The sequence below is a fragment of the Lethenteron reissneri genome, chromosome 72 (assembly GCF_015708825.2).
Source record: "Lethenteron reissneri isolate LAM-NWPU_2019-01 chromosome 72, ASM1570882v1, whole genome shotgun sequence".
NCBI lineage: Eukaryota > Metazoa > Chordata > Hyperoartia > Petromyzontiformes > Petromyzontidae > Lethenteron > Lethenteron reissneri.
In genome coordinates, this window is record NC_083850.1 from 6,575,363 (window position 1) to 6,601,550 (window position 26,188).

Genomic DNA, 26,188 nt, shown 5'->3' on the forward strand with positions numbered 1-26,188 from the left:
ATCCTAAAAATACAGCACCATATTTTAACACTAAAGCAGTCACTGACTCGCAACAACTTGCAATCATAAGTGACAGAGTTAATTTCGGGTAAAATCAATGAAAATGGGGTATGCCGATAGCATAAAAATGAAATGTGATAGAGCAAATCTGAGATCAAATTTGGATTCAGCACCCTAAAATTAGTCTAAAACAGCTGCAAAAGTCCAGGCCAGAATTTTTTTTTGTTGACCAGTGTTATCTCGCTTAAGTTGAATTTGTCTTCACCTGGCTTGCCACTTTGTAACGTTGTTTTACTTTAAATATTAACACAGTTTTTATTTTTTACCAGGCCAAGCCCGCTTCAGCTGCTATACCGCTCTTATTTTCAGAAGCGATCTGCCCACAACAACAAGGTGAGGCTCGTCAACAGCGTGGCGGTGTTCACTCTGGACGCGTGGCGGTGTTCACTCTGGACGCGTGGCGGTGTTCACTCTGGACGCATGGCGGTGTTCACTCTGGACGCGTGGCGGTGTTCACTCTCTGCATGTGGAGTGGGAACAACCAGGGGATCTGGAGGAAATCCACGCGACCACGGGGAGAGAGAGAGACACAAACTCCAAATATACAGCAGGCGTCAGGGTTGGGATCGAACCCACGACTTCCTGTATGCCAGGAGAGGAAGTTAACATCAAACCACGGAGAGAGAGACATGCAGCCTCAGCGATGTTGATTGATCCTCAATGAATTACTTGGTGGAGTCAGGAAGCATTAATAGTGAGCGGATGAAGGTGGCCAGGCATGGGTCTGGACACACCACCTGTTAATCATGCCAGTGTGTGACAGTGTAAAGTTTGTATTTGCAGTAAAGTTTTAACTCTATTGAACACGGAGGTTATATCAAAGCTGTAGTTTATTTTTGTTTTTCTCTGGAACTCTTTGTAAGAATGGAAACAGTCAAGAAGTTGACACAGCACACAATGCAGTTAAAGTCAGATCTGTTCATCCCAGCATTCAAGGACATCGTGAGCCTGGCTGGCTTCACACCTCTAAGTTGTGATTTAACATTCATTTATGCAATTATGCCTAACACAAATAGTTTTATTTACAACACCTTTTGCTATGTCAGCTGAATTTTGCTTTTATAAATATTTGTTTTGTAACCAGACAGCCGAAATTGTGTGCTCGGAGTTTTGGGATAACATTCATTTTGAAGATACTTGGGCTTCCAGGCATGTTTATGACCATTCGCCCTCTCATTGTGTGCCATAACAACCCGTGTGATGAATTTGGGAAACCTTTTCACGATATGAATGAGTATAGACGTGTAAGTCACGTGTTACTGGATCAAATTTTTTTCTGTCTGCAGCTGACGCTTCCTCTACAGAATTGGTCTGATGGAGCAAAGGCACTCGGCGCAGCTCAGTACGACAAGGCATCAATGCGACCGGTGTGCATTCTGTACGGATCGTCCTGCACATTTGGCACGGCACCAGAGAACTCACACAGGAGAGAAACCCTTCAAGTGCAGTGTGTGTGAGAAGGCGTTTGCACAGTCATCTACTCTTAGAAAACACCAGAGAACTCACACAGGAGAGAAACCCTTCAAGTGCAGTGTGTGTGGGAAGGCGTTTGCACATTCATCTGCTCTTATAGAACACCAGAGAACACACACAGGAGAGAAACCCTTCAAGTGCAGTGTGTGTGGCAAGGCTTTTTCACATTCATCTGTTCTTAAAAAACACCAGAGAACACACACGGGAGAGAACCCCTTTAAGTGCAGTGTGTGTGAGAAGGCGTTTGCACAGTCATCTACTCTTAAAAAACACCAGAGAACACACACGGGAGAGAAACCCTTCAAGTGCAGTGTGTGTGAGAAGGCTTTTGCACGTTCATCAAATAGTCGTGTACACCAGAGGACACACACGGGAGAGAAACCCTTCAAGTGCAGTGTGTGTGGGAAGGCATTTCCACAAACATCTGCTCTTAAAAAACACCAGAGAACACACACGGGAGAGAACCCCTTCAAGTGCAGTGTGTGTCCAAAGGCGTTTGCACAGTTATCTACTCTTGTAGCACACCAGAGAACACACACAATAGAGAACCCCTTCAGGTGCTTTCCATGCGGAAAGGCGTTTGCACTTTCACCACATCTTCAAAGACACCAGAAATCACACAAGCATCAGAAGATCCACAAGGAGTGGAGTCTGAAATCAGCTTGTGAAAGTCAAAGTGTCGCAATGAGCCCATCCCTCATGAAACAAGAACCGGAAGAAAATTCTAGCTTGGACACTTTTAAAGGTATCGAGGTGAAATATGAAGAGGTGAAGGTGAAATGTGAAAAAGTGATGGTGAAGAGTGAAGAAGTGAAGGTTAAATGTGAAAATGAAGATTCAACTCCAAAATCGGACCTTTACATCGAAGCAGGCAACGTGAAGCAGGAGGAGAATTCTGACTGAGTCAGAGCGAGGCAACTCCCAGCAGTTGGTGGAAGTGGAGGTGTGGGTGGACTTCCTCCGAGACAATACAAAGTCAAATGGAGACCCGGTACATGTGTAAGCTTGAGACGATGTCGCTCCAATAGATGTACCTTTGTTACAGGCTATTAATGACAAGAATGAAGTTGAACACTCAATTGCTAGCGACCAGTCTTTTTGGACCTGTGGGTTGGGTAGATCTCTAACAAGGAGCGAGAGCCAATAAGCACCCAAGCATTCCCTATGTTCTAATAATTGAATTTATATGGTGCTTGCTTAATTGATTCGGCAATTCGGAGTTTTGTATCGTATCTCGTCTCAAACACTCCAAGAGCATCCCCAAGTAGCAGCTGCCCCTGTGTGGCACAAGGTGGTGGCCCTGCACCGGCCTTTCAGTAGGCGGCGGTCATTGATGTGCCATCTCTGTTGTCCAATTTTGACCGTGACACCAACATGCGTTTTGAATGGCGCAATAGTATGTTGTACATACACTGTTAAGCGGACAGTGCATACTTTTTAAAATCGCTTCTTGTTAATGCGATGTAACCTGATGCAGTATATTTCAGTGCAGTAATTAAATTTTGTTAATATGCCTGTCAATTTAGAATGAATACTTGTGTAATAAAGCAGGTCGACGACGGCTCTCTTAGTCGTTCTGCGGTGCGTCGCAGGAGCTAGCGTCACGCTCTCGCGAGCCCAGCTTCCAGCTCTCACCAACTGACCCCGAGCCCCTTCCGGCTCTCCCTTGTATCCCCTTCCCGCGTCACCCAGACTCCGCCCTACACCACACCCCTTAAGAACTTTCCAGATAATACCACCCCCGAGCACCCGCGGGCTCCGCCCTTGAACCCTGTCCCCGGACGCACGATGTCTTGTCCGGGTCCGTGGCAACACCGTCCGAGGTGACATGTCCCAAATAACGCACGGAGTGTTGCAAGAGGTGGCACTTTTTAGGTTTGAATTTGAGATTTGCGGAACGCATCCTGTTGAAAACAGCCCTCAATCTCTGAAGGTGTTCCTTGAACGTACGACTGAACACAATCACGTCTAAGTATATCAGACACGTGTCCCATTGTAACCCGGTCAACACCAGTTCCCTCAACCGCTGGAACGTAGCGGGAGCGACGGTGTAAAAGACTAGCTGTCCCGGCTAATTCAGGATAATACCATAATGCGAGAGACATAGTAACACAGTAACGGACAATTTGAACGAGCAACGCATAACAACAAGGAACGGTAGCAATCAATGGAAGGGAAAAGACTTGGATCTGGTACGCGACGCGGGACCATCCCTTGCATGAACAGGGGGCTTCGCTGACTGCAATCCAGGTGGGGTTGGAAGAGCGGCGGAATCGACATCCCTCGCCGCAGGTGAAGGCCTGGCCAGTGCAGGATCACCTGTGTCCGGTTGGCTCAGGGCCACCGAGTCTGTGGGAGGCACAACAGGCCACTTCGGAGGTTCAACAGGCAAGGGGGGCGGCTCGCTGGACACATCAGACACCGGCAAGGCAACCTTTGGGGATGATGGATCGACGCGCGGGGCAAAGAAAGGTTTCAACCGAGAAGTGTGGACATACCAACGGCGCGACACTGCCCGGATGCGTGCGCACTGGGGACTAGATACCTCGATCAATTGCACAGGACCTTGCCAAGGTCTGTGCAGCTTGGGAGAGGTCCCCAGCGGCACCTGTGGGCAATGGAGCCAGGCCCGGTCCCCGACAGCCCATGGCATTGCGCGTTGGGAGCGCCGAGTGCACCGCTCGTCACGGGCCTGGGTTTTAGACATGGTAATCCGTGCCGCATCTTGCGCCTCTGTGACGTGGCGAACCATGTCGTGAACGTATTCGAGGAGAGTCTGCGTGGGCTCCTTCGCGCACGCACCCAACTGCACATCAACAAGCGGCACGTTCTCACATCCATACATCAAGAAAAAAGGTGAGTACCCAGTGGACGCGTGTGGTGCCATCCAGTAGGCGGAGAACACCCCAGGGATGTGCAGATCCCAATCGGCCTGCTTCTCGCTAACCGTATGGCAGAGCATAGCCGACAGGGTATGGTTCAACCGCTCAACCATCCCATCCGTTTGCGGGTGGTAGGGTGAAGTACGTACTTTCCTGGTGCCCAATGCATCACACATTACGCAACAACTTAGACGAGAAGTTGCGGCCTTGATGTGTAAGCAGCCGTTCGGGCGCGCCCTTGTCCATCACGTACCCGTACAGAAATGCCTCCGTGATGGAAGACGCCGACTGATCGGGCAAGGGCCAAGCCACCGGCCACCGCGAGACGGTGGCGGCTGCAGAGGTGGGGATCCGGAAAGAGGCGGATGGCGGGGATGACTCCGACAGTCCCGTGCGAAGTGGCCCGGCCGGCCACACCAAAAGCACGCCATGCCGGCTCGCCGGTCGGCCCCACCGACGTCCCGGAGCGGCGCCGACGAAGCACCTGAACGCGCCTCGGTCCTCCTCCTCGGGACCCAGTAGCCCGCAGGTCGCCAGGTCGCCGGTCCCCGCGTCGTCCGGAGTGCGGACGACCCGTGACGGCACCCATCCCGTAGGGTGACCATCCACAGCAGGGTTGCCCGTCCAGGTGGCCATCTGCGCCCAGCGGCGCAAGTTGAACTGGGCGTCGAGACATTTGGCGGCCAACCGGAAAGTAAGCGGCTCATGGCCACACACCGGCATCGGAATGCTGAGTTCCTTAGATAGCTCCAACATCTTGCCCAGGATGAGGGGGTCGAGCATGTCGGACTTAGCGTCAGGGTAGGCAGCCATTGCAAGCGCCACCAGGGTGCCACGATAGGCGATTCATCTGCACCATGCTGACGCTGCACAAACTTGCGGTGAGTATCGGACGGTGGCTCTTAAACTTCAGCCATTTCGGCAAACGCCTCCCACAGTGTCGCCTTCTCAGCGGGAATGGAGCGGAATACCGCGAGCGATATGTCATTGAGGAGCGTAGGCAAGGCCTCCAACGCCGCCTCCGTCCATCGGACGGAGTGAAAAGCGGACTCGAAGCGCCAAGCGAAAGCGCTCCAGTCCCCTCCCGCGCTGAATTATTTTATGTTTGGAAGACGATGGCTGTGCCCCGCACCGCTGTCCCCACCGGGCCCAGCCTTTCGTGCGCCATGTTCCAAGCGGCGCCGCCAAAATGGCGGGCTCCCGCAGCGCACTCGCGGACCCGCCAAAAATGGTGTCGTCTTGCCGCGTGGCTGCAATGGCGGACAGCCTTCCCGAGGCCGCAATGGCGGCCGATGCTTGCCCGAGGGGACCCTCTGAGACCCCCCGAGGGGGGCCCTGCTCATCACCACTCGGCAGCATACCATGCGGACGTCCTGGCGCCGCGGTCGGCGCGACCATTGTCACCAGGTTAAGCAGGACGGCACGCAGCGAGTCGATATGCTCCGTCACATGCCGCCAGCCGTCGCCAGCGCCTGGAGATGAAGAGATGTGCGAATACAATTTTGAGAGTGAGTGCCAGCTCCCACGGGCAGATGCAGCTCGAGTTGAACTGACGAGCAACGTCAAGCAATCAACCTCGAGAAAGGGCGGAAAGCGCCAAACATCGACCAAGCCAGCATCGCAGAGAACCAGCTGCAGCCCAAGAGATAGTGACGAGCCACGATGAGCAATCAACCGGGATAAAGGGCGGAAAGCATCAAGCATCTGTTGGGGCCGCTGGCCCCTGAGGTCTCTCCCTGCTGGGCGCCGACTGCAGGGGTCCCGCCGTTTTCCGACCCTTCGCTGGTATGCGAACAGCTGCTGCCGCCGCTGGGCTCATCGCTCGCGGGGTAAGGGCTGTCGCCTGACGGTTCCCCTCCCTGGTTCGCATCTCCGTGAGTTCGCGAGAGAGGCATGGCTCGTCGCCGGCTCCCGTACGCCTGTAAACACAGCGTTGCCTCTCCGCCAATCAAACGCGACGCCTCCCCTCACACAGCCCCGTGCAGCAATCACACGCTCTGAACGGGGGGTCAGGGGTCGGAGGGCGAATGACACACTTCGACGTGTCACACGGACGTTCAAGTGGCCGCACTGGGAACCGTCCCGGGCGCTGACTTCCGGAGCAATAGACCGCTCTACCTGTCTGCGCCCCCCTTTTATCCTTAACCTACATCAAAGAACGCCGACCCGAGGGCCTTCTTGGCCAATCAGGTCGCCACGCCCCTTCAGCCGCATTCCCGGTCTCCCTAACAATGGGTCCGCCGCTGACTGCGGCGGCGGTGGTCCACGTGCGCTTTTGCTATGCTAATCAGCCGCGGTTTCCGTAACAAAGGGCTCGCCGTGGGCTGCTGCGCGACGGCGGTCCCCAAGCCCACCCGCTATGCCAATCAGCCACCCCCCCCTGGCTTCTCCCTTCATTAGTGGCTGCGGACCCCTGCCTGCCTTGCCGATACATGTGTGGGGGGTGCGTTTCAACCGTGGTGGCTGTACAGCCCCCGCCGTGACCATGAAATCTCAACCCAGACCACAGCGCCGCGATGCGAATTAGCATCGGGGGAGGTCGCCCAATTCCCTGGCCGCAGGAAACCGTGAAGGTTATCCCTATGAGGGCTTTCGGGTGAAAACCTGCTGGCCAGGTGACCTCCCCTCGGAGCTCTATGGGGGGGAAATGTGTGAGGGTGTGTTTATGTGGGGGGCGGTGAGGGGGAAGTGGGGTCGGCCCCGTTGCTTGGTGGTGACGAGGTCGTAGATGGGGCGCCCGCTGAGCGGCTTCGCGGCGGTGGCATCACACATCGACCAAGCGAGCATCGCACAACATCGGCAACTAGCTGCACGTGCAACCGGGCATGGCCAGAGAGCACGGAGCCATAGCGCGCAGCAGCGCCAGCCGCGCCACCGAGCAAGGGTGTCAGCTGCCAGCAGACAAACGGCGAGCACTACGAGCACCTTCAAAGACAAGTGTCGTGCCAACTCAGCTCATCCAGCAGGGGAAAGAGCCTGACCAGCCACCTGTGAGGAAGAGGAGAGCGCCGACGAGAGCGCCGTGGGTTCGACCCCACACACACCGACCAGCACCAGCTGGGAACCAAGACAAGAGTGAGGAACGGCGGCCAGCAGACGAGCTGCAGGCGCTATCTGACGACGGAATCATCGCGCACCGCCGATGGCGAGCGTCGTGCCAACTCGTCATCCAGCAGCTGGCAGCAGCTGCCGCCGAGCGAGAAACGAGCGAGGAAGCTATTTGTATGCCCCTCCCCCACACACACAACAACGCATTGCCCAACGTCTGCCTGACGCAAAGAATTGATGGAGTCCAAACCACCACACACACATAAACACATACCCGGACTGATAATAAGAAGACCAATTTTAAGAGTGCATAAACCATTAGCTGATCATGAAGAACATGTCTGGCCATTGAGTTACGTAGATACGATTGTTAGATGTATTTTAGTCATTCGTTTTCGTTAATTGCATAATCTTGCCAATGAATTAATTGATAACTACTCTTGCTTTCAGAACATGTTCCTTCATTACTGTTTGTATGAATATTGTTACATTCATTTTAAGGACTTTTTCTATCGCCGTATATGCTCACGTTACTCTGAGGAATTATTTGATTGTTCTGTTACCCAGTTTAACAACGTAATCATTGAGATTAAATGTTAAAGCGAGAATAATTGTATTATTCCGATTGATAAAACAACATTAGACAACGAAGGTAAGTCAAATTATCATAACTACATATATTAGCATAATCACATATTTAAATACCATAATATGATCACACCTCCCTAGTTAGCATAATTGATGCACAAAATTACATGAATTAGCATAAATTCGGGTAATTACGTATCCATTTTCTTTTTTTTTTATTCAAGACCCGGCATATACAACACCGGGAAAAAAAGACACAGACACACCGACTTACACATGGACCTAAACGCAAACACACATTGACTCACACACACACACATCGACTTACACAGCAATCCCCGATGATGCCACAGCTAGAGAAATTTTCTCTCTCTGGCGAGCCTTTGCAAGGAGCAGTTTGAAAACAAAGGTCTTCCCAGTACTGGCAGGTGCACCAAGGATAAAAATGACTCGATTTGTAGTCTCAATGTCTTCCAAGATTTTCGTGTAGGCTTCTATTTGTGCATTCATCAGCTTTGGTTAATTTTCCTATGTAAATTTAAGAATCTGTAAAGTATAATAGCATATTTCACGTAGGATCTCGAGCAAGGGCATGCAGGTTGTCCCTGTAGGGTGTTGGTAGTCCCATAGACGTGAAGTATTTTCCAGCAATGGAGTGCAGTTTGTTGTGAAGGAGGATGAGGGCCTGTTTGAAGATGACATCAGAAAAGTTAACGTCCAGGTTTGTATTTTGTTATTGAGCTCCATGGAGGATGTCCTCACTCATGCCCTCTTTGTATTTTGCCAGAGTCCCATGGGGTTAGATGGGCTGCAAACTTGAAGATTCATGCAGAAGATCAATGTCAGTTGGAAAGGGGACTGACCAACAGAAGCTTCTGGCATAGCTTTATGAATAAGGTGATCATGCGCAAGAATTGCACGAAGATTGCGAGCTTCCCTGTATATTTGATAACTCGTTCCACTGTGTATAGGTCTTGGAAAGATTTTCGCCCTTTTGCAACATGGAGAAGCATTTGGAGAAAGTAGCCCTGCTGATTGTTGGGATGAAATGTATTGACTCGTCCTAAGGCATCAGATTCACCGTCAGCAGCAAGTCGCTTCCATTTTTTTAGTAGTCCATGTAGAGTAGGAGGGAACTTAATGGTAGAGCAGGTTGGCAGAAAATGGGTCACTTGGACACAAAACCAAGAACGCCATAAGGGTGGTATCTTGTAGAGCCAGGGCCTGTTGTTGGGCATTTCCTTTGGTGACGTAGATGCGTTGACCATTTTGGAGGTCATGGAAGCCAAGAATTAAGCAAATGGCCTCATTGTTGCTGTTGTATCTTGCTTGGAAAAAAAGTTTTGGGTCATGCACACTTTGCCCGTCTGTTTTGTAAGGCAAAGAAAACCATGTCAGACCCTTTTTTATTTCATGGTGAAATTTCCCACTTTTTTACGTAATATATAGGTTCCTGAGGCTAAGCACACCGGAGGATTGCACTTTGGTTGAAAAATGAAGCTGTAAAAATTTGGCCATTATTGGCCAAAAACGGCATGGGTTAGTTTACCGATTTTCTATATTGGGACGTGAACATTTCATCATAAAATGTACCACTTTTAATCTAATACATGGCATACTAAGGGTAAATACAATTGATGAATGAACTTTTTGTTTAAAAATAAAGCTTTGAAAATTTTGATTATTTTGGTTAAAACTGGCATGAGTAATAATGCCGATTTCCTGTTTGGGACGTGAACATTTCATCGTGAAATTTTCCACTTTTAATCTAATACATAGCATACTAAGTCTAAATACAATGGAGCAATTAACTTGTCGACAAATAAAGCTGTGAAAGTTTGGCCAATTTTGGCCAAGAACGGCATCTTAAACAACTACGCTGGTTTGGTCGTCTGCGTGCGTATCTGGACGTTAATTTATTTACGGACCCGCCCAAACAGCTCGCTCTGATTCGATGAAAATAAAACAGCCGGCAAAAAGCCACAGCTCACTTTGATTCGATATAAATAAATAATTAACACGCCCCGAAGAGAGCGATAGCATAGGTTTGGCAAGGTCTGCGCCGCAGTGCTGCAGTGCACTGTGGGCGCAGACCCTGCGCTGTGTGAGTGTGGTGTGTATGCAAGTGTGCGAATGGTAGTTACACTAATATTACGATTATTTATGTAAAAAATGGGTGCTGCGTGCTGCGATTAGTGGAGTCTCCAAACAACTTTACCTTACGAGTAGGCAGGGGTCGCTATACAGTGAGTCTTAGCGGACTGAGCTGGCAGCTTCACCTGCCGGGACCACGGCCAGTTGCGTAGCGCACCCCTACAGTTTCGCCCATGGGTCAATACCCCCATGGGGCAACCCAGCTGACTGTTTGATGGGTACAATTGGTACTTTTCGGTTTATCCGGCTTATAACCATTATTATGTATTGACGTTGATCACGTCTTCATGGACGGCTTGCTGTCTACTTCGGTTGTATAATTCAGATGTTGTGCATGCTGCTGCTGGTCAGGGCATGTGTTGCATAATATGCAGCATGTGTCCGCGTATCATGTTTGGCACGGATGCAGTTGGTGTTACTGTACATTTATCATGTTTTGGAGTGCCAATCCCATGCACTTTGAAATTTAATAAACTGTCAAAAACGGTTGCAGCCCGGCCCCCGCCGCTGTCACTCTCTGGCCGTTGCACAAGCCATATCGGAATTTGCGACATGCTAAAACAATGAGTACAGTGTGACACCACCCGGGTAACTCCCGGGATGAAAATGGGCATTGGAAAGTGATCACTTTATTGAGATGATTATGATACTACCACAGGGTATTGTGAACGGTTCAGGAGGAGGAGAGGTCTGGATTTCTAAGTCTCACAGTACCGGTAAGAAGCGCCGGGTGGGGGATGCCCTCCACTGGGGTACAAATTCTGTCATTATTAGTATACGATCATGCAATGTTTCTATCTGCAAGCTGTCATAACTCAAACGATCCCCGTTATTGTTCGATTGAGAGTGACCCACACCTCTGATACCATATGTGAGGAACCCAAAAATCTGATGCATGCGTAAAACACCCACAATGGGAATACGTAAACGTAAAAACACCAACAAAATAATTTTTTATAAGAAAAAAATAGGTGGCCCCATAACGGATTTGTCTGTGTGTGTACATACAGACGGAGGATGCAGGGACTAACTTGTGTGCGATCGGAACGGTGCAATTTCTGACCAATGTCACTGTGGATGGCGCACACGCTGACGCACACCGGAGCTGTGTCTTTGCCATGCAAGGGCATGGTGGATGGTGGAGCGCATATGGATGGTGCGTTACGAATAAAATAAAACAAAACAAACCGCTGGAAGCAGCCATGCGAGCAGGCTACCTAGAGAGCGATCGCGAATGGGTTGTGTGTCTGGAAGAAGCCTCGCTCTTTCAGATGCCGTACCAGCTTCATCAACTCTTCGCTACGATTCTGCTGTATTCCATGCCAGCAGATACGAAGGCTCTCTGGGATAAATTCTACGACGAATTGGCTCGCGATTACGAGTACCAGTACCGCCAGCTGACCAACAAAGAAGAAATGGTAAATCTTCTTGGTTCTTTCGGTAAAGTCACGTAGAAGGGAAGTAATAAAATAATAAAAATACAACATAATAAAATAATTCTCACGACGTTTCGGCCACAACGCAAGCAGCCATCCTCGGGTGAAAACCAGGTCTGTCGATGCGACAGCGTCTGAATGAAACAGCACACGAGCTTGGAGCATATATATGAGCTGGGTTGGAAGGGGGGGAAAGGGCGCCTTGACAAAATAATAATGCATATCAAGAGGAATTTTGCATATGTATGGGAAATGCAGGTATGTGATTACTACTACTTATGCCCGTGCATTATGCAGGATTAGCAGCATCAAAGGGAGGGGATATGGGATATGCAGGTATGTGATTAGTACTACTTATGCCCGTGCATTATGCAGGATTAGCAGCATCAAAGGGAGGGGATATGGGAAATGCAGGTATGTGATTAGTACTACTTATACCCGTGCATTATGCTGGATTAGCAGCATCAAAGAAAATAAAAGAAATGGTAAAGTTCAAGACCCTTCACAGCCTCCACGAGTTCCTCACGGCAGGTGGGATGGCTCTGTAGGACTTTGACGACCTCCCGCAGCTTTCCGAGTACCCACACTTAGTCTTGGACTCACTTCTTGAGAACAACCATATCTGCCGCGAATTGGACACGAAAGACTTCCCATTTCGACTTCGGCGCAAACAGTTCCCCATTGTCCCAGCCTTCGCGATGACCATCAACAAGGCGCAAGGGCAAACTGTTCACAACCTGGGATTATATCTACCAACGCCATGCTTCTCGCACGGCCAACTGTACGTGGCACTATCGCGAGTCACGGCAAGATCCAACATCAAGGCGCTTATTGAGTGACCTCACGACGAGGAGGAAGACGGAGTGTACACGAAGAATATCGTGGATCGGCAGATATTTGAATAAGTTGCATTCTATATTTGAATAAGTTGCATTATTTAATATTGTCGATTGAGCGTCTCATTAAAATACATATAACCTCACAAAAATAAACATAAAACAATCACCAAAACATGTCTATTGTGTCCAGCCACTTTCAACTCCCCACCAACCAAGTATATACACACCGCCCGCGAAGCGGGCGGCGACTGCTAGTAGGCTAAGTATGCCGATTTGATTTTTTTACTTCAAAATTTCATGCATGAAATTCCCCACTTTTTAACGTAATATTACTCGGGCTAAACACAACCAAGGAATGCACTTTTCGTTGAAAAATAAAGCTAAGAAAATTGGGCCAATTTTGCCAAAAAACGGCCGAGGTTAGTATGGCGATTTTCTTTTCATGGACGTGAAAATGTCATCGTGAAATGTCGCCAGCGGTGTGCTGGAGAGCCAAGCAACGACATCTACAAAGTGCTGCTCACAGCGAGCAGCACCGATGGAGGTCGTCACGGCACACGAGGGGGTGGGTGGCCAGCACCACGTCCGGCCGCCTTTGTCTCCCTAGTGGCGATGTTGACACACCGCACCGGGTACTCGTTTTAGGCTAAGTCGAAACTCGCTCCCTTTCTGTCAACAAACTTGAACTCTGACCCCGCTCTCTGACGTCACCGCTCAGCGTGACCTCATCGGCGTCAAACGCCAGGGGGAGGTGTTCCTCGCTAGTGACGTCATGTCACCCACCCCCGACCACCGCACTCTTGAGCGTGACGTCATCTCTGCTCGGCCGCTGCCGTTATCTGTCCCAGTGCCAATCCTTATTTGGGCAAAGCCACGCCCGGCACGTGGCGGCTCATTAACATAATTTATTCGTGAAAGCCGTCGCGAGTTGAGAGCCGCTCATTGTGGGAGGGGAGTGTCATCGTACCCCGCAAGTGACGTCATGTCACCTGCTGCCGCGTGACGTCGCGAGGGACCAGGAAGTTGCCGCTCCGCCCGTGAACTGAAATCCGAGGTGAGAAATCCTCATCGCGGTGGTGGTGGTTGTTGTGGTGGTTGTTGTTGTTTATTGAGGTAGAGCCTCACTCTCTCTCTCGTAGGGATGTTAATTGAGTAGCAGCGAGCATGGAAGCGATGTCCAGGTTGGAACTTATCAACGTGGGGCCTTGCCTCCTGCCCTCGCCTGATCGCGTTTGCTTCAAATCTCTCGCTAAAGTTTAATTTCTCTTCACCTGGCTCGCAACTTTGTCACTTTGTTTTACTTTATATATTCTCAGTTTTTCTTTTCTTTTTTTACCAGGCCAAGCCCGCTTGAGCTGCTATACCGCTCTTGTTTTCAGAAGTGACCTGCCCACAACAGCAACAAGGTGAGGCTCGTCAACACGTGGCGGTGTTCACTCTGGACGCGTGGCGGTGTTCACTCTGGACGCGTGGCGGTGTTCACTCTAGACGCGTGGCGGTGTTTACTCTAGACGCGTGGTGGTGTTCACTATAGACGCGTGGTGGTGATCACTCTAGACGCGTGGTGGTGTTCACTCTAGACGCGTGGTGGTGTTCACTCTAGACGCGTGGTGGTGTTCACTCTAGACGCGTGGTGGTGTTCACTCTAGACGCGTGGTGGTGTTCACTCTAGACGCGTGGCGGTGTTCACTCTAGACGCGTGGTGGTGTTCATTCTAGACGCGTGGTGGTGTTCATTCTAGACGCGTGGCGGTGTTCACTCTAGACGCGTGGCGGTGTTCACTCTAGATGCGTGGTGGTGTTCACTCTAGATGCGTGGTGGTGTTCACTCTAGATGCGTGGTGGTAATCACTCTAGACGCGTGGTGGTGTTCACTATAGACGCGTGGTGGTGTTCACTATAGACGCGTGGTGGTGTTCACTATAGACGCGTGGCGGTGTTCACTCTAGACGCGTGGTGGTGTTCACTCTGGACGCGTGGTGGTGTTCACTCTAGACGCGTGGTGGTGTTCACTCTGGACGCGTGGCGGTGTTCACTCTAGACGCGTGGTGGTGTTCACTCTAGACGCGTGGTGGTGTTCACTCTGGACGCGTGGCGGTGTTCACTCTCTGCATGTGGAGAGGGGACAACCGGGAGATCCGGAGGGAAATCCACACGACCACGGGGAAAGATAGAGAGAGACACGTAAGCTCCAAATATACAGCAGGCGTCAGGGTTGGGATCGAACCCACGACTTCCTGTATGCCAGGACAGGTAGTTAACATCTCACCACAGAGAGAGAGACATGCAGCCTCGGCTGTGTTGGTTGATCCTCAATGAATTACTTGGTGGAGTGAGGAAGCATTCATACTGAGCGGATGAAGGTAGCCAGGCATGGGTCTGGACACGCCACCACCTGTGAACCATGTCACTGAAAAACCCTGAAAATTTGATTCTTGTAAGAAAGAAAAAAGCTGAAAGAAATCAATTTAACTAAATCGGATGTTTTTCACTGAAGGAAATTTAACCTTAACCCACTTCTACGTAATGTCGATTTTGGCAACTCGGAAAGGGAATGACGTGGCGAGCTGAAAATAGTCGTGTTCACTTATCAATTCCAGACAGCATAAGCTGTGAAAATTTCATGACGCCAGAGCTTGGCGTTGGAGAGTTTTTGCTGCTTCACACAAACAAACATGTAATTTCTGCTTAATATTTAAGATAGCAGTTGTACCTGTTCTTCACACGGATATGTATTGAAACTCCGAGAAGCCAATGGCTTCATCGGCCAGGAGCGAAGCGCCACCTAAAATCTCCCGGCACGCTGTTAACAGCTCTAGAAGTACGGCGCACGAAGAGCCATATGGTAGGGGTAAGCGTTGCAGAGCGCTTAACTCAGGTGTGTTGCGGGTTGACGCCACACACTCCATGGTCATTTCTCCCCCCCCCCTCCCAAAATACAAGTCTATTTTTTATAGTTTTTACATTGTGTACAGTATGGAACCTACCCACATGCCAAATTTCAAGTGTGTTGCATGTTGGGAAGTATGCTAAACATTTCGAACAGACACGTATCCACACATTTCCCTTTTATATATAGACTAGCTGTACTACCCGGCTTCGCCCGGGACTTGTATCCACCACGGCCGGCCGCCTTTGTCTCCCCAGTGGCGATGTTAATACGCTACAGCAGTTACTCGTTTGAGGCAGAGTCGACCTAGGGGAGGTTCAAATAATCGTCACTGGTGGTGGTCGTGAGCGGGAATGGAACTGGGTTCGCCGGGTTGGTAGCGCAGCGTAGCGTTAAGCACTACACCCACCGCTCCTCACACACCACACACGCACAGACACACACACAGACACACGCAGACACACACAGACAGAGACACACACACACAGACAGCACGCTAACCACTACACTACCGCTCCCCACACACCACACACGCACACACACAGACACACACACACAGACACACACACACAGACACACACACAGACAGCACGCTAAGCACTACACTACCGTTCCCCCTACACAACACACGCGCGCGCGTCCATAGGTACACATACACGTGCTTGCTGCAGACACACACGACTGTCAGGGTGCGTACGGCAGTAAACGACTGAAAAAAGAAAACGGCAATGCTGCGCAAGGAACGCCTTAGACCTGCAACACATTTGTGTAATGCGAGCGTAAACACACAAACACAAACACATACACACACATACATACACACACATACACACAAACACATACACACACATACACACACATACATACACACAGACATACACATACACACAAACACACACATACATACACACAAAAACATAGACAATACACACACACATACATGCAGACACACAGACAGACACATAACACACATACATACACAGAAACACATACACACAATACATAGACACACACATACATACACATAAACACATCCACAGACGTACATACACACATACATACAGACACGCAGACATACACATAAACACATACAAAAAACCCACATACACACACACATACACACAAACACATACACACACATACATACACACATGCATACAGACACACAGACATACACAAACATATACACACATACACATGACCCGGCTTCGCCCGGGACTTGGATCCACCACGCCCGGCCGCCTTTGTCTCCCCAGTGCCGATGTTAATACGCCACACCAGTTACTCGTTTGAGGCTGAGTCGACCTAGGGGAGGTTCAAATAATCGTCACCGGTGGTGGCCGTGCGCGGGAATCGAACTCGGTTCGCCGGGTTGGTAGCGCAGCGTAGCGTTAAGCACTACACCCACCGCTCCTCACACACCACACACGCACAGACACACACACAGACACACACACAGACACACGCAGACACACACAGACAGACACAGACAGACAAACACACACACAGACACACAGACAGCACGCTAAGCACTACACTACCGCTCCCCACACACCACACACAGACACACACACAGACACACACACACAGACACAGACAGCACGCTAAGCACTACACTACCGTTCCCCCTACACAACACACGCGCGCGCGTCCATAGGTACACATACACGCGCTTGCTGCAGACACACACGACTTTCAGGGTGCGCACGGCAGTAAACGACTGCAATAATAAAGCGGCAATGCTGCGCGAGGAACGCCTTAGACCTGCAAGACATTTGTGTAATGCGAGCGTAAACACACAAACACATACAAACACATACACACACATACATACACACACATACACACACATACACACACATACATACACACAGACATACACATACACACAAACACATACATACACACAAACACATACACAATACACACAGACATACATGCAGACACACAGAGACACACATAACACACATACATACACATACATACACAGAAACACATACACACACATACATACACACACATACATACACACAAACACATACACACACGTACATACACACATACATACAGACACACAGACATAGACATAAACACATACAAAAACCCACATACATACACACACAGACATACACACAAACAAATACACACACATACATACACACATACATACACAGAGACAAACACATACACACAAACACACACATACATACACACAAACACATACACAATACACACACACATACATGCAGACACACAGACACACACATAACACACATACATACACACGCATACATACACAGAAACACATACACACACATACATACACACACACATACATGCACACAAACACATGCACACACGTACATACACACATACATACAGACACGCAGACATACACATAAAGACATACAAAAAAACCGACATGCATACACACACACATACACACAAACACATACACACACATACATACACACATACATAGAGACACACAGACATACACATAAACACATACACACATACACATGACCCGGCTTCGCCCGGGACTTGGATCCACGATGGCCGGCCGCCTTTGTCTCCCCAGTGACGATGTTCACACACGACAGCAGTTACGCGTTTGAGGCTGAGTCGACCTAGGGGAGGCCCAGGTCCGTTTCAAATAATCGTCAGCGGTGGTGGGCGTGAGTTGGAATGGAACTGGGGTCGCTCAACCAGCTTAATGACTATTTGTACAAAGAACATATAAAGAATCGATTATAATAACCAGGCTACAGTCCACATTATAGACTGGCAGTACACGCACTCAGCTTCATAAGCAGGCTAGAGTGTACATGATAGAGTGGCAGTACGCTCACCGAGTTTAATAAGCAGGCTACAGTCTACATGATAGACTGGCAGTACGCTGACCCAGCTTAATGACTATTTGTACAGTGAACATTTAAGTAATCGATTGTTGGCGCGTTGGGTTTTAAAGTAATATAAATTGCACACATTGTGGTGGGGGTGGAGTGAAGAGTAGGAAAAACTTTGATGAATTTACCTCAGAGTGGCGTGGTGGGTGTCGAGGCCTAGTAGCGTGCAGAGCCTGCGGCCTCGCCAAAATTGTCCAGCCGGCAGAGGCAGGGTACGGGTGGCATGCCTTCCCCCCCCCCCCCTCAGCGCTCCAACAATACTGTGTAATGGCTATTATTTAATTATTTACGGAGCCTATGAAAGTGGCGAAGGCGTGGCTAGCCGTTAGCAGGGGCAACCGCCGTCCAATGAAACTGCAGCCCTTGGCGAAGGCGTCGCTAGCCGTTGCCAGGTCCAATGAAAGCGGCGAAGGCGTCGCTAGCCGTTGCCAGGGGCAACCGCCGTCCAATGAAAGTGCGTATGGTCCGAAATCCACACACACACAGACAGACAGACATGCACGATTTTATATATACAGATAGACTAGCTTTACTACCCGGCTTCGCCCGTAACTTGGATTCTTGTCTTGGATTAAAACAGTGCCTACGTGGAGTGTTTGGGGGGGGAGGGTGACGTCAGCAAGCACACTGCGTAACGCTGCCGCATGCGGGTGTGACATCACAGATGTGATGACAGATGTGATGTCACCGCTCACTTGCGTGCAAAATAAATGCATTACAGTGATCCCTCGTTTATCGCGGTTAATGGGGACCGGAACCCCTCGTGATTGGTGAAAATCCGCGAAGTAGGATTGGCCCCCCCTAGGAATTTCCGTATATGTGTGTGTGGGTACCAGAATGTTTAAAATATGTATATTTATACTTTATATATATATTTTACTTAAATCTATTTAATTATAAAACCTTAATATTATACATTCACTCTCTCTCTCATACGATACGTATTATGGTGTTCTACACTCACCAGTTAATTTCGAACACAACACTAAGATACGCGAGACACAGTTGACAGCGTGAACGAGAGTGGCGAGATACAACAAGGGAAGAAGCTGGGAGAGGATGCGATGATGCGCAGCCAATCAGCTCACGGGATACTGTACATCCACTCGTGCTCTCATTCGTCGCTCTCGCGCCGGGAACCAATCACGTGCCTTGTCTGAGTGCCCGTGGGTATGTACAAAGCCTCTGAGAGAGTTTCTCTATTTGTCTGGCATCCTGGGAAACCGTTTCTCTCGGGCATCACGATGAAACAACACTGCTTTCCGCAATACGGCTGCCGATATGGCGGTATTTTTTAATTTAAATTTTTCAATGAATATTTTTGAAAAATCCGCGATGCACTGAGGCCGCGAAACTTGAACCGTGAAGTGGCGAGGGATTACTGTTTTGCGCCCCCGCCCCCTCCCCAAAATACAAAAGTCTATTTTTATACTTTTAGCATTGTGTACAGTCTGGAAGCTAACCACATGCCAAATTTCAAGTTTGTTGCATGTCGGGAAGTATGCTAAACATTTCGAACAGACATTCACAAACTTCCCTTTTGTATATATAGATAAATCAGCATTTTGCGACCGCCACCGTGTGGCATATTATTATGTGCCAGGGACTCTTGAAAGGACAACAGTCCAAGTCCATAATTTGCAATAAGTAACAGCAAAGCAGTTACAAGCGACTCGGAGAATTGTGCGTAGTTGCGTATACAGTACACGGCTTCCCTGAAGGCAAACACCTTCAGCGAGCGCGATGCCGATCACACGCGTCGAATAAAAAGCAAGGGACAAGTCCTTACTAATAACTCTTTACTAACAACGCCTTACTAACAACTATCATTATTTCTAGATTTGAAGCTTTCGTGACTGCAAGGATTCATACTCTTAGGTTTTTTCGGTAAAGTCACGTAGGTAAAAGATTAAGTAAAATAATAATAAATGAAAATAAATCAATTAAAATCACGACGCTTCGGAGGCAACACAAGCCTCCTTCATCAGGTGTCAAAAGGCACAGCAAAATAACTGTAGTGGGAGTTATTTGTAATGGGGCATTTAATATATAGGGTAAGAGGAGGGGGGAGGAGCCAAGGGGGACGGGTGCAGGATGGGGGGGGGTTGCAGTGTGGGTGGAGCCAGGAATGTGAAAATAGTAAAACGTTGTAGGAAGGTGAATATAGTAAAACGGCATCTAAATAGTCATTGGAGGGAGGATGAAGTGTAGGATGGGGGAGGGGGGGGGTTAGGATGTGGGTGGAGCCAGGAAGGTGAAGGTGGAACTAAAAGACGGCGTCACGGATGGTGGAGGAGGGACGCAGAGCGGGGGGGAGTGGCGATTTAAGTTTAACATGGTTAATCACATCTTTCCAATGATTGCTCAATTTGAATCCATCTTCTCGGGTGAAGTTATGTCTGTGTTTGTATATCTGTATGGCTTCATGGACAAATCTTTGGTGGTATCAAGCCGGCTTGCAGAGTACCTTCGTATCAGAGAAAACGATATCATGATCACCCACAGCATTGTAACAATGATTGGCAATGGCTGAAGAATTTGTTCTGCCATGTTTCAAATCTGATTTGTGTTCGCGAATTCGGTCCGAAATATGTCGTTTCGTCTCCCCGATATACAAGTCCCCGCAGGTACAACTCAATTTGTAAACACCGGGGTACTGTTAGTCCGGAATGACATCCTTTACGGATGGGATCAGATCCCGGATTTTATGTACTGTACTGAATCAGACTTGGATCTTATGTTTGTTTAGAATTTTGGAGATCTTTTTGGTCACGCCTGCTATGTATGGCAACGTGACAGTTTTGATCGGAGTTTCAAGTGGTTGTTTCTGTATGGTGGGAGAAACAGCTTTGCGGATAGTGCGGACAAAGTATCCGTTCATCTTGAGGGCCAAATGTACATGTTTCAGTTCACTGGCCAGGTGGTGTTGGTCAGAGATGCAATGAGCTCTCTGGTATAGTGTTTTGATGAGAGAATTCTTTTGAGCCGGATGGTGGTGGGAATCAGGTTTCAAGTAGGAATCTGTACTAGCAGTCGCCGCCCGCTTTGCGGGCGGTGTGTATATGCTTGGTTGGTGGGGAGTTGAAAGTGGCTGGACACAATATACATGTTTTGGTGATTGTTTAATGTTTATTTTTGTGAGGTTATATGTATTTTTATGAGACGCTCAATCGACAATATTAAAGAATGCAATTATTCAAATATAGAATGCAATTTATTGAAATATCTGGCGATACACGATATTCTTCGTGTACACTCCGTCTTCCTCCTCGTCGTCAGGTCCCTCAATAAGCGCCTTGATGTTGGATCTTGCCGTCACTCGCGATAGTGCCACGTACAGTTGGCCGTGCGAGAAGCATGGCGTTGGTAGATATAATCCCAGGTTGTGAACAGTTTGGCCTTGCGCCTTGTTGATGGTCATCGCGAAGGCTGGGACAATGGGGAACTGTTTGCGCCGAAGTCGAAATGGGAAGTCCTTCGTGTCCAATTCGCGGCGGATATGGTTGTTCTCAAGCAGCGAGTCCAAGACCAAGTGTGGGTACTTGGAAAGCTGCAGGAGGTCGTCAAAGTCTGACAGAGCCATCCCACCTGCCGCGAGGAACTCGTGGAGGCTGTGAAGGGTCTTGAAATTTACCATTTCTTTTATTTTCTTTGATGCTGCTAATCCTGCATAATGCACGGGTATAAGTAGTACTAATCACATACCTGCATTTCCCATATCCCCTCCCTTTGATGCTGCTAATCCTGCATAATGCACGGGCATAAGTAGTACTAATCACATACCTGCATTTCCCATATCCCCTCCCTTTGATGCTGCTAATCCTGCATAATGCACGGGCATAAGTAGCACTAATCACATACCTGCATTTCCCATAAATATGCTAAATTCCTCTTGATATGCAAATTATTTTGTCAAGGCGCCCTTTCCCCCCCTTCCAACCCAGCTTATTTATATGCTCCAAGCACGTGTGCTGTTTCATTCAGACGCTGTCGCCTCGACAGACCTGGTTTTCACCTGAGGACGGCTGCTTGCGTTGTGGCCGAAACGTCGTGAGAATTATTTTATTATGTTTAATTTTTTTTATTTTATTACTTTCCTTCTACGTGACTTAAGAAACCAAGAAGGTTTACTATTTCTTCTTTGTTGGTCAGCTGGCGGTACTGGTACTCGTAATCGCGAGCCAATTCGTCTTAGAATTTATCCCAGAGAGCCTTCGTATCTGCTGGCATGGAATACAGCAGAATCGTAGCGAAGAGTTGACGAAGCTGGTACGGCATCTGAAAGAGCGAGGCTTCTTCCAGACACGCAACCCATTCGCGATCGCTCTCAAGGTAGCCGGCTCGCATGGCTGCTTCCAGCGGTTGGTTTTGTTTTATTTTATTCGTAACGCACCATCCATATGCGCTCCACCATCCACCATGCCCTTGCATCGCAAAGACACAGCTCCGGTGTGCGTCAGCGTGTGCGCCATCCACAGTGACATTGGTCAGCAATCGCACCGTTCCGATCGCACACAGGTTGGCCCCTGCATCCTCCGTCTGTATGTACACACACAGACAGATGCGCTATGGGGCCACCTATTTTTTTCTCATATTAAAATGTATTTTGTTGGTGTGTTTACGTTTACGTATTCCCATTGTGGGTGTTTTACGCATGCATCAGATTTTTGGGTTCCTCACATATGGTATCAGAGGTGTGGGTCACTCTCAATCGAACAATAACGGGGATCGTTTCAATTATGACAGCTTGCAGATAGAAACATTGCATGATCGTATACTAATAATGACAGAATTAGTACCCCAGTGGAGGGCATCCCCCACCCGGCGCTTCTTACCGTTACTGTGAGACTTACAAATCCAGACCTCTCCTCCTCCTGAACCGTTCACAATACCCTGTGGTAGTACCATAATCATCTCAATAAAGCGATCACTTTCCAATGCCCATTTTGATCTCGGGAGTTACCCGGGTGGTGTCACACTGTACTCATTGTTTTAGCATGTCGCAAATTCCGATATGGCTTGTGCAATGGCCAGAGAGTGACAGCGGCGGGGGCCGGGCTGCAACCTTTTTAGACAGTTTATAACATTTCAAAGTGCATGGGATTGGCACTCCAAGACATCATAAATGTACAGTAACGCCAATTACACAACCGAAGTAGACAGCAAGCCGTCCATGGAGACGTGATCAACGTCAATACATAATAATGGTAATAAGCCGGATAAACCGAAAAGTACCCATTGTACCCATCAAACAGTCAGCTGGGTTGCCCCATGGGGGTATTGACCCATGGGCGAAACTGTAGTGGGCGCTACGCAACTTGCCGTCGTCCCGGCAGGTGAAGCTGACAGCTCAGTCCGCTAAGACTTACTGTATAGCGACCCCTGCCTACTCGTAAGGTAAAGTTGTTTGGGGACTCCACTAATCGCAGCACGCAGCACCCATTTTTTACATAAATATACGTAATATTAGCGTAACTACCATTCGCACACTTGCATACACACCACACTCGCACAGCGCAGGGTCTGCGCCCACAGTGCACTGCAGCACTGCGGCACAGACCTTGCCAAACCTATGCTATCGCTCTCTTCCGGGCGTGTTATTTATTTTTATCGAATCAAAGTGAGCTGTGGCTTTTTGCCGGCTGTTTTATTTTCATCGAATCAGAGCGAGCTGTTTGGGCGGGTCCGTAAATAAATTAACGTCCAGATACGCACGCAGACGACCAAACCAGCGTAGTTGTTTAAGATTTTGCGTTGCGACCATCACTGTGAATATGGTGTTGCGTGAAAGTAGGTGCAATTGTTGGCCGAAGAGACGCTGTTGTGCGGCAGGTTTATTTATTTATATTTGTCGAATGAAAGTGAGCTGTGGTTTTTTGCCGGCTGTTTTATTATTTTTTATCGACGAATCAGAGCTAGCTGTTTGGGCGGGTCCGTAAATAAATTAACGTCCAGATACGCACGCAGACGACCAAACCAGCGTAGTTGTTTAAGATGGGTGGCCTTCCTGTAAACACAATGTCCCAAGGATCCATCAGGTCTCCTCTCAAACAGAACATCCAAGAATGGTAGTTTGCCATCTTTCTCCACTTCCATGGTGAATTTGATGGATGGGTGTCTGGAATTGATGTGGTCCAGAAAATGGTTCAATGCTGGGAGGCCATGTGGCCAAATGACGAAAGTGTCATCCACATATATCTTCCACAGGGAAGGACGCAGGGTGGACGTCTGGATAGCCTCTGATTCAAACTTTTCCATGAACACATTGGCTATCACTGGTGACAAGGGGGAGCCCATGGGGGTACCCTCATTCTGTTTGTAGAAGGTGCCATTCCAGGTAAAGTAAGTCTTGGTGAGGCAATGCCTAACCAGCGCAGGTACATCCGAGTTCAGTCCATGTTGGACCAAGTCTTCGATTATTGTTAAGGTGTCCAGAACTGGGACTTTGGTAAACAGAGATACCACATCAAAACTGACGAGGATATCGTCAGGAGACAGTACCATGTCCTTGACCATAGAGACCAATTGGGTTGAGTTAAGTACTGCTGTCGAGGTCTTGCCAGTGAAGGGGAGCAGAGTATCTGATAGTAAACGGGCCAGTTTGTAGGTAGGAGAGTTGATTGTACACTATCGGTCGTAGTGGGGAGCCTTCTTTATAGATCTTGGAGGTCTTGCAGCCGAGGGTTTTAAGGAGGGACGTTTGGTTGGTTCGATTAGGGACGTCGAACTCGTGATGATCTTGTTGGTCTTTGTCGTTAGGCTGTTAGTCGGATCCTATTGATGATCTTGTTGGTCTTTGTCGTTAGGCTGTTAGTAGGATCCTACTAACAGCCTAACGACAAAAACCAACAAGATCGAACCAACCAAACGTCTTTTACGAGGATTCATGTCTGCATTTACCACAATACTTGCAGTCAAATGCAAACAAAACACACTATGATAATATATGCATTTTTCGATTTAAAGCTTTCGTGACTGCAGGGATTCATCTTGGTTTTTTTGGTAAAGTCACGTAGAAGGGAAGTAATAAAATAATAAAAATAAAACATAATAAAATAATTCTCACGACGTTTCGGCTACCACGCAAGCAGCCGTCTTCAGGTAAAGAATGAGACACTGCCAAGCTAGGAGCTTATTTATAAGCTGAGTTGGGGGTGTAAGAAGAGCGCCTTAACAAAAGAATGTGCATATCAAGAGGAATTTTGCATATTCATGGGAAATGCGTAGGAGGTGGGCGGGGGGGTTTCAAAGTCATATTATGCCCATGCATTATGCAGGATCAGCAGCACCAAAGGGAGGGGGCAGGGGGTAGCATTAACAAAGGGAGGGAATGTTAATAGTATGTAGAAGCAATGAAACATGTGAATGGGAGAGCGGTGGCAGGATACCCGCAGCGGAGCAAATAATGCATTCCCTGTGGAGAACACAAGATACACAGTTAATGCCAGTGAGTGGACTGCGGTCTGAAAGTCACCGTAAACATGAACAACAATCAGTTAAGATCCGAAATGGTGTATTACGTCCTTCCAATGATTGCTGAGCCAGAATCCATCTTCTCGGTTGAAATTGTCTCTGTGTTTGTATATGTGGATCGCCTCATGAACGAATCTCTCATGGTAGCCAGATGGCTTGCAGAGAACCTCTGTCTTGGAGAAGTCAATGTCCTGTGAGCCCACTGAATTGTAACAGTGATCTGCCACGGCTGAGGTGTTTGTCCTACCGTGTTTCAGGTCTGCTTTATGTTCATGGATGCGGTCCGAGACATGTCGTTTGGTTTCTCCAATGTAACTGCTACCACAGAGGCAACTTAGTTTGTAGACGCCAGGGTACTGTATGTCTGGAACCACGTCTTTTACAGACGGGACCAGATCACGGATTTTTGTACTGTGTTGAATCGGACCTGAATCTTG

At 48.6% G+C, this 26,188-nt stretch overlaps 1 protein-coding gene across 3 annotated transcripts in view; it reads left to right on the forward strand.

The window, feature by feature from the left end:
• Window positions 1–26,188, forward strand: part of LOC133361271 (zinc finger protein OZF-like) — a 37,015-nt gene that overhangs the window by 2,565 nt on the left and 8,262 nt on the right. For 2 of the 3 annotated variants that reach the window (XR_009757348.1, XM_061580188.1), the window contains exons 1-2: window positions 12,824–13,534; window positions 13,820–13,886. Coding sequence is in view for 1 of the 3 variants with exons in the window: in XM_061580189.1 (XP_061436173.1) it covers window positions 1,375–2,027 (653 nt within the window). In the remaining 2 variants the exon portion in view is untranslated. Of the gene's footprint in view, window positions 1–329; window positions 394–1,346; window positions 2,028–12,823; window positions 13,535–13,819; window positions 13,887–26,188 lie in introns of those variants that run through there. The other variant, XM_061580189.1, reaches the window with a different exon arrangement.